Source organism: Eucalyptus grandis, chromosome 7 (genome assembly GCF_016545825.1).
Source record: "Eucalyptus grandis isolate ANBG69807.140 chromosome 7, ASM1654582v1, whole genome shotgun sequence".
Lineage (NCBI taxonomy): Eukaryota > Viridiplantae > Streptophyta > Magnoliopsida > Myrtales > Myrtaceae > Eucalyptus > Eucalyptus grandis.
The window spans coordinates 1,042,085-1,051,460 of NC_052618.1; the positions used below are offsets into that span (position 1 = coordinate 1,042,085).

The 9,376-nt window shown below is 41.4% G+C and overlaps 1 protein-coding gene and 1 long non-coding RNA gene across 2 annotated transcripts; both read left to right on the forward strand.

Moving 5' to 3' along the window:
- Window positions 1–474: 474 nt before the first annotated feature.
- Window positions 475–3,350, forward strand: LOC104451517 (probable disease resistance protein At5g47250). The gene is made up of 4 exons (XM_039316944.1): window positions 475–949; window positions 1,511–2,267; window positions 2,365–2,878; window positions 3,102–3,350. The coding sequence occupies exons 1-4, from the start codon at window positions 475–477 to the stop codon at window positions 3,348–3,350; spliced, it is 1,995 nt and encodes a 664-aa protein (XP_039172878.1).
- A 356-nt stretch (window positions 3,351–3,706) lies between these two features.
- On the forward strand, window positions 3,707–5,797 carry LOC104451298. The gene is made up of 2 exons (XR_005552943.1): window positions 3,707–4,277; window positions 5,587–5,797. It is a non-coding gene; the product is annotated as an uncharacterized LOC104451298 (long non-coding RNA).
- The last annotated feature ends 3,579 nt before the right edge of the window (window positions 5,798–9,376 follow it).

The window sequence follows — 9,376 nt, forward strand, 5'->3', positions numbered from 1 at the left end:
CAGAGGATTTTTCTAACATGCCACGCCCACTGAATGCAGAAGAGGAAGAACTCAATACAGAGGTTCCCCAAGGTATGTGCATCTCCCAATTCCCCTTTTGTAAAAGCTCGTGCAGGATGCTTAATTTGTCTTCTAATCTTCACCTAATAATAGGGGTATAGGCAGGACGTCAGATTTCTGATAGTTATAGAAATAAACATGAACTAATAGGAAGAGAGGAGCTTAAGAGTCGGTCATTGACGATTAATAGATCTTTGAAAATGGTCAGAACAATACTCCTTAAGTATGAAATTTAAATTTTGAAAAGCAATGGCTCTCTATCCCCTCAGATCACCTACATAAAGAGCATTTGCTTTTTTAAAACAGAAGCAAATTATGGTTTTCAATCTGAAGAGCACAGTTTGAAATCTGTCTCCCGTGTATTTTATATAAGAAAGCCTCCATCCGTTTACCCTTTCGTGGGATGCAGGAGAAATGCCGAGAGCATTGGATCCACTTTCAGTTGTTGAGGTTCTGCCTAATAACAAGCGGAAGTGTAACTTCTGCGGGAATGAGTACGTTGGAGACACGAAGAGGATCGAGGCGCAGTTTGCTGGGGTAGGAGGATGTGGAATTCTTGGCTGTAAGGTCTTCAATGACCGAGTGAGATCAGAAGCACCAGAGGTGCTGAAGGGTGAAAGAGCAGTGGAATCGAGCAAGAGACAAGGCAATGATGAAGGTTCATCCAACCTTACACAGAGTTCGCATCAGCCCTTGACTGCGGACAGTGAAGTTGCTCGGTGTAAGACTTCATTTGTTGCCATGCCGTACCTGAGCTATGGTGCAGGTTCGTCAACCTTTCTTCCATCGGCTGAGATGAATTTTCCCAATCAGTCTGTTGCTGCTTTAACCAACATACCACGCCCGCTGAATGCCAAAGAGGGAGAACTCAATACAGAGGTTCCACATGGTAAGTGTGCATCTCTAAATTTCATCTCTAAATTTGGCATACGTTGAAGCTTGTGCAGGCGCCTTATTTGTCTTCTAATCTTCACCTAAGAAAAGTGATACAGGTATAGAGAAACTGAAAATGGTCAGGAATTAATAGGACAAGAGGAGTTTTAGAGTCGGTCATTGATAATCACTAGATCTTTGAAAACGAAAAGACAAATGTTTTGAAGTGTGGCATTCAAATCTTGAAAAGCCATGGCTCTCCCTGTCCCCTCCGATCTTCTACATGAGCATTGGCTTATATGGTTAAATTATTTATCAAAGAAAATTCCCATGACTTTTAATTTTAAATCAATTCTTTTCTAATGAAGAGCTCATGATATGGAGTCGCCAGTATTTCACTATCGTGACATGAATGCCTACAATACATATTAATTATTGTATCGAATGTTGCATGTAATATTTTTGTTTGAAAAAGTGAATACAAAGGTACAATTTTTTATTTCCATGAGCATAACATACCTATAAAATATATCTAAGGAGTACCCAATAGTGAATTTTCACTTATAATTGTGTTTAGGTGCGAGACCGCATCTTGGACGGGCTAAGAGTCAACAAGGTACCTGTGGGCTTGCCAACGCGAATATGATGTCTCTCAAAAGAAAGCTGGAAGAACTCATCAGCAGTCGCCAAGAAAACATGAACAAGCTAAAGTCGAAGTGGATGAGGATAGAAGAGCAATATTGGAGTGTAGTGCGGGCAATTAGAGAAGGAATATCTTTTCCACCGGAGAAAGTAGCAGAGGTGGAAGGGTTGAGAAAAGAAGTTGAACAGATTCTTCTGGTTCCAGGAAGATTTCGGCAAGAGGCGATGGCACTTGTTAGATTTAGCAAAACATCTCCCTTGGTGACAACAGAAGAATTAGTAGGCAAAGAAACTCGACGGAAGGTGAATGAGATTTTTTTCACTATATTGCGGAATGAGTCTTTCATACTCGGTGTTTATGGTATGGGTGGAGTGGGCAAGACGGCCATTTTGAGGCATGTCTATATTAGTCTACCTGCTTATCTTCCATCATATGTATTCGGGATTGCTGTACCTCCGGATTTTAGTGTTTATGCGCTACAAGAAGAGATTGCCAATGCGGTTGGACTAGACAATCTTTCGAATGAGAAGGACGTGAAGAGAAGGGCGGGCCTATTGTATGGACATCTGAATTCAAAGAAGGGATGCATCCTAATTTTAGATGGCCTTTGGAAGCCCTTTGAAGTTAAGGATGTGGGTATTCCAGTCGAAACGGGCAAACTAAAGTTGATAGTGACAACTCGATCACCGATGTGTGTCGTATGATGCTTTGTCAAAAGCAAATTAAGATAGAGCTTCTCGATATGGAAGATTCTTGGAGGTTATTTTTAAAGACGCTTTGCTTTGCAGGAGAACTCCTCGAGAAGTTGAACAAATTGCAAGGTCTCTTCTTGATAGGTGTTGTGGTCTACCACTTGGGATCATTGAGATTGCAACTCGCATGAGAGGGGTAGAGAAAGAGCGTGACTGGAGAGACATGTTGGGAAATTTAGAAGAGTCTAGGATGGAGCTTGACATGTTCAAGAGTCTGCAGCTCAGTTACTTGAACTTGGGTAATGAACAAGTGCAACAGTGTTTCCTACATTCAATGCTTTGTTCTGGAAATCTCCTTTCAGAAGCTGACAGAGAGTATTTGATAGAGTCTTTTATAGAAGAAGGTTTGTTAGGTGGAATTGCCACCAGGCAAGGACTGTATGATCAGGGTAACGATATATTGGATAAAATAGAAGGGGCCGGGCTGTTGGATCCTAAAAAAGGGCATCGGTATCTACACCCGTTGGCAAGGGACATGGCATTGCATGTAGTACGGAGCACAACTCACATGGTTAAGGCCTATATGGGGTTGAAAGAAATACTGGAGGAAGTATTCTGGACTGATCGTCTAGAGAAAGTCTTTTTACAAGGCAACAAAATAGAAGAAATGCCATACAACATATCACCAAATTGCCCTAAACTGACGCGGCTGTCTTTGTATAACAATTCAACCTTGGGAGACATCCATGAATCTTTCTTCAGACATCTAAAGGGGTGACGGTTCTAGATCTGGGCCGCACTGGAATCACGAATTACCGTACTCCATCTCCCAGTTGGAGAGCTTGGAAGCATTGTTACTGCAAAGTTGTTTTGCATTACGCTTTATTCCTTATGTCGGAAAGTTGGGATCCCTAAGAAAGTTGGACCTCAAAGGGTGCGAAAGTCTTGAAGAAGTGCCAGAGGGTATGGAGATGTTGGCAAACCTGAGGTACCTCGCCCTAGATGGCACAGAGATAGAGACATTACCGGAGGGAGTGTTGGGGAAGCTGGTGAACTTGCAATATCTCGCGATTAAAAGCTAAGGGCAGGAGAAGAGGTAAAATTACCGAAGGTGGAGGAAGTTCATTGTTCTGTTTCCAATGTGGAAACGTTCAATGCATGTGTGAGGTCTCTCGAGCGAAATAGTTGCCAACGGTACAGGCTCGTGATGGGTGCATTAGAAAATTTCAGCCTTTGGTGTGGGAGGAAGAGTGAGAGGTCTTTACTCATTGATAGTTGCGACCATATCGCTGCGAGTATAGATGGAACAAGTGGTGATGGCTACGCTCTACTTCCAGAAAGTGTGCAATCATTGGAATTGTCCGGGTGTCATGAAATGAAGAGAGTGATGGAATGGGAGTGGCTGACCACTCTCCTTCCAAATCTGAGAATTGTCCGGGTGTCATGAAATGAAGAGAGTGATGGAATGGGAGTGGCTGACCACTCTCCTTCCAAATCTGAAGGAGATTATAACAAAGAGTTGTGAGAACTTAGAGGAGATAATACGTGGCTCATTGCCGAGCGGAGCCACTTGTCACCTTACATATCTTGAAGTAAATTGTTGCAACAACATGAAGAGGGCGCTGCTGACGCAAGACATGGTGCTACACCTCCCTTTCCTCCAAGAGATATTAGTCAAAGACTGCAAGGGCATAGAGGTGATAATGGGCACTGTTGCCAAAATGACGCACTTTTCCTTCCCGAAGTTAATGAACCTTGGTCTATGTAATCTTCCGGAGCTGAAGAGCATATGCGATGGGACCACGAGATGCAATTCCCTCCAGTTGATATCTATTGACAATTGTCCAAAACTGAAGGGGATTCCTCTGCAGCTGCCTGTGCTTGACAATGGGCTCCTTCTCCTCCCCCTTCTCTTCAAGAGATTCAGATAAATCGGCAGACGTGGGAGTCGCTGGAGTGGGATCATCCCCTTGCCCGTTCTACACTTGAACACTTCATCGAGTTTCTTGGTAAGTCGCGCACAAATTTTACTTATTTTATCCTTTCCATCTCCCTTGGTCCCTTCTAAGGATTGGTTCTCCCGCAGTATGGGTTGCTTATATTATTCCTAACTTTTATAGTGAGTGTTATACCTCATAACTGCTCAGAAACTAGCAATTAGGCTTGTGCTACACACTAATAAGTGAATTCCATTACAGCTTGAAAGTGCAGCATAGTAGTCATGTTATTATTAAACCTTAGTTGTTTCAACAATGTTCAAGAACGATGTTCAAGAATTTAAAAAAAAAAAAAATCTCCCTTAACTTTGAATAAATAACAATGCTTCTAGTCCTCGCTCTCTCTCTTTTATTTATTTATTTTTTTTTTTGGGGGAGGGAGAATTTAAAAGATTTTCTCACACCGGTTTTCTAAAAACAGGCCATTCTGAGTATGCAAAATTTTGCATATGCTGATATGCAAATCCCTCTGTTATAAGTAAGCAGTTTTTGTGGTCACAAAATGATCACGACATAGAGATAAGAAATGATTAGTGGCTGCCGAATTCTCGTACAATAAAATTGAAATTCATCATGACATCCTTGTCGGAAGGATGCTAAAGCCTAGTAAAAGTAGAATTTGATTGGGAAATTTCTACGTTATTGGTTGGGATAGTTTCAGAGAGCATGTTAAATGCTTTTTACGTTTCCTTTTTGTTGTCTTTTCTATTTTACCTCATTCGGTACTTCTATTTGCACTTTCAAGTCCTCTTTTTACTTTTTAAATTGATCACTATTCTTCGGGAATACTTTTCATGGACTTTGTATTTCCGATTGCATATTTGAACTTATTGAATTTCTTTATGTTTAATTTGATTGGGTTAGGTTGGCCGGAGGAGTCTCTAATTTCTTTTGATTGTTTACATTCTCTCTTTAATTTTAATTTGATCAAAGAAGTCTCTAATCCCTTTAAATTATCCTTGGAGGAGAGAAATAAATGAGGGGCTAGCTATATCTAGAACCTTGTGAAATCTATGAGGGCTGGTCTTTCGGAAGCACAAATATTGGACAGAAATAAGATGGGCGTAGGTGTCAACAAGCGAATTGGCCAGAGTTCAAGTTTTTCTAAGCTCTCTCAAAATGCACCGCAATCTGTATATATATTTCTCGTGAATAGTCATGCGGTACACAATGATATTGGGTATGAGTACGAGAAAGGTCCTTGGGCATCAGTTGCTCGCCAACTACAGAAAAACGCCTCTCCCACTCCCTTTCTCAACTGATTTTGGGTTCTTCGGACCCACTTTGCGAGCGACTAACAAAAGAATATTTCTGCCCCCAGACTGATGAAGCCGTGGAGGATCCCATTGAGTATGAATCGTCTTCTGATGGCAGTGGACATCAGCCTCAACGCCATTGCTACATCATCCTGCTCGATTGATGTTTAAAATACCTCTGAACCTTACGATGACATATGCTTAATTTATGCCTTATTTTATAATCTATGATAACTACGTCTTGTTTCTGGATTCTTCGGTTTGTATTATCCCTTATTTCTACCTTGTGAAACATTTATCTTTTCATTACTTCCCCATCCCCCACCCCCGGCCCCTTCTTCCTCCTTCTCCGACAAATCTTATATAGAATTGTTCTGGATATGAATTTGATGGTCTACCACTTAAAGTACAATCTACTGTGGGAGGTGCTCTTGGTTTGGAGCAGACTAGTGGCTATTCATTCGACACGCTTTAATGGCATCCGCAATGTTGACCGTCTTAGAAATCATCTGAGCATCCAACTTGTGACTAATGCTTCTTTCGAGAAGGTTTTCATGCAGAAACCCATTCTTGTCCACTGGTTTTACCAGGGAAATCCTAGTACTTAAATTCAGAACACATAGGAAGACACCTGACGAAATCAAATAAACACGGACGTCTTGGCACAATGATGTTTGTACCTCTCTGGCTGAGGAAAGTATCTAATGGGCCCTTATGAGTTTATGGACAGATGGTATCTACGGTGAATGTTTAGTCAAAAGACTTGACGTTTCGAGCGTCCCACTAGACCTGGCTTCATTCAGTTGAGTCTTGAATATTTAGTGCATGATAGCGTTGACCATTGGTGCGATCTCCCCATGTGCGTATTTCCGGCATGCGCAACGAAGGCAGAAGTAGACTGAGCCCCACGGAATGATGACGATCAGAAATTCTGATTTTTGTGTTATTGTTGATGTGGCGAACACCATGGTAACCGGGGATTAGCTTGTGGACTAAGAGCATAGGGCCTGGTAAATTGATTTTGTGTCCGAGACATAACTTGTATGCGCGAGTTTCATGCTTGAGACAAAAAGGGTGTGAGGAGCTAAATCGACCAACAGATCATCCGGAGGATGGGCTGGTACTTCACTGAAATAGTGAAATTGTCTCGGGAATTGCATGATTTCCCTATATCCACGAAGAGTCCATACTTAAAAAGTCATTCACAAGGACCTGAAAACAGGCAGTGTACTTTCTGGGTGCTATTCTGAATCTTAAATTTTCAGACTTGGGATTGGCAACGGGAACGAAGCAGAAAGGACAAGTACAAATAATGATACTTAGAAAGTCTGCATCTTGTTTCTTAGAAGATCACTGGTAAACTTTAGGACAGTTTTGAGACATGACTGTTCAATAGGGGCTTTTGCTGCCAACATATACCTTGGATGATTTAGAGTGAAATCTGATGATTGTGGATTTGGATTGCTTTTGTTAGAGATAGTAGTAAAAAGAATTAGGAAATTTAATTAAAGTCATCACCGTAACCATTTTGGACATTCAAGGAGCAAATATAAAAGTCATGATTGTTCTTTCTTTTGGTATGTTAGTTTCTTTGATTTTGTTAACCCCGGGGGATTTATTTTCAAGCTATAGCTTCTGGTGCCGATATTGAGCTGAATGGGACGGGATTAAATGCGAATATAGAAGAAAGAACGGTTGACAGCAATGTGAAAACTTTGAATCTGGAAGGGAAATAACCTTGTTTGTAATGAAAAAACAGACCAAGCGGTATTCATTGAGACATAGCCTTTATATGAAGACACGAATGACATTGTTCTTTCTTTCTTGGAAATCATAGTAATAATGATTCCAAAATTTGCATTATCAAAAGACAAACTTTACGAGCACACATGAAGTCAGACAAATGAGCAAGACGTCAGTACATTCGTAGCGTTCAATATCGCTTGCAACAAATCCGATTGTACGAAAGCGCATCATGTCACGGACCGAGGAACGTCACATCATCAATCCAAAGGGGGCTCATCAAGACCATTAGATCGTAAGGGGATTTATTCTTTGCCCTTGGATTAGTTCGACGGGGATTGATGATCTCAACCATTAGATGAGATCAATCTCCAACGTTTGACTAATGTGACGAGGATCAACATCCTTCACCATCAGATTGAGCACAATTCTACTGTTGAATCGATTAGACAAGGATTGATATCCCTATCGTTAGATAATGTAGAAGACCAACGGTTTGTGATTAGAGGACTTTTGTATAAATAGGGGAGCCCTCTCTCCATTTGTGTCATCAACTTCATTTGAGTATTACAAGTATCTCTAGAGCTTCTCTCTACTTTCTCTCTCTAGAAATTCCCTTCATTGAGTGTGAGAGCGTGAGTGAGAGCAAGGCTTACTTAGACTTGACCGGGTGATTCAAAATTCTTAAGTGCCGCAAGGTTTGCGATCGTAAGAATTGTCTTGTGACAATCGCGCATTGGCGCTTCTCATTGCTAGGTAAGGGCGTTTTGACACTATCACTGGAATTGGACAAGGTCTTCTTTACCCCCGCAAAGACTCTAAACTTCATGTCATTCACGGAGACCTTAAAACCGGCAACATCTTATTGGATGCCAACTTAAATCCAAAAATTTTCTGACATTATTGGCAAGAATCTTTAGGAAGTGAAGAAACAGAAGCAAGAACTAGAAGGATCATCGGCACTTAGTAAATGCTCATCTCATTTCATGACCTACAAAGTTCATGAGTTCTGAAACGTCAGGAGAATTGAGACATGATTTGCTTGATGTAGTGGCTATAAGTCCCCCAGACCATGCCTTAGATGGAAAATTCTCGATGAAATCCAATGTACAATGTAGTGCTCTTGTTAGAAATGGATAGTGGCAAAAGCAATAGAGGATTCTGCCATCCAAGTCACATTCACAAAGTTCTCAGACTTGTAATGCTGTTTCTACTTATACTTAATTCCTTCTGATGTTCAAATGTTTGCAGATTTACATACTGCATTCTAATCACTCATCAGATTTGGCGACCAACCAACTCAGGTTGATCTTTCCTAGGCATGGTAGCTGGGGAAGGAAGGCACTGCCTTGGAACTTAAAGTTGATTCTTTAGCGAACTCTCCATCGAACCTGAAGTAGAGAGATGTATACATGTCGGTCAGTTGTTCGTCCAAAAATTTCCTGGAGAGGCCAACAGTGCAATCCATGGTCTTCATGTGGCAAATGAAGAAGCAACCTTGCCACGGCCTAAACGGCCTGGTTTCTTCATTGAAGGAAGTCCAACATACTCGGTTGCGGCTTCACTAGGAAAGCTCTTGACAGATAGCGTGGTTGCACATCACGCTGCCAGAATTGCAATAGGCACACCGTTCATTTGGAATTGTTCATCTCGGGGATGTTTTCCCCTTAGCTCTTGTGGTATATTTTGGAAAACTTTAAAAAAAAAAGAAAAGAAAAAGACCTACACATATTACATTTATGTCAATTCAATATTAAATATTTTAGTTTGATAAATTTAGTTCTAAACATATTGACAATTTTCCAATGTAGTCCAACCATTCAAATTTTCGGTGGAAATTGATAACATTGATGTCAACTATCTACAGTCTATGTAGCATGGACACGTTGCTTGTGCTTCCATGTCGTGTCCAACACGTGTCGGAGCGTGTTGGACACGTAGACACGCTTGGACACGCGGTCAACGTGTGTCGAAAAATCCGACACGCGGTCAACTATTTTCGACATGTTTCGACACGCATGTTGCATGGAAGCGAGGGCGAGGGAACAGAGATGAGGCCGTGGCTCGTGAGCGAAGGCGAGCCCGCGACGGCGAGAAACCGCCAGAGAAAGA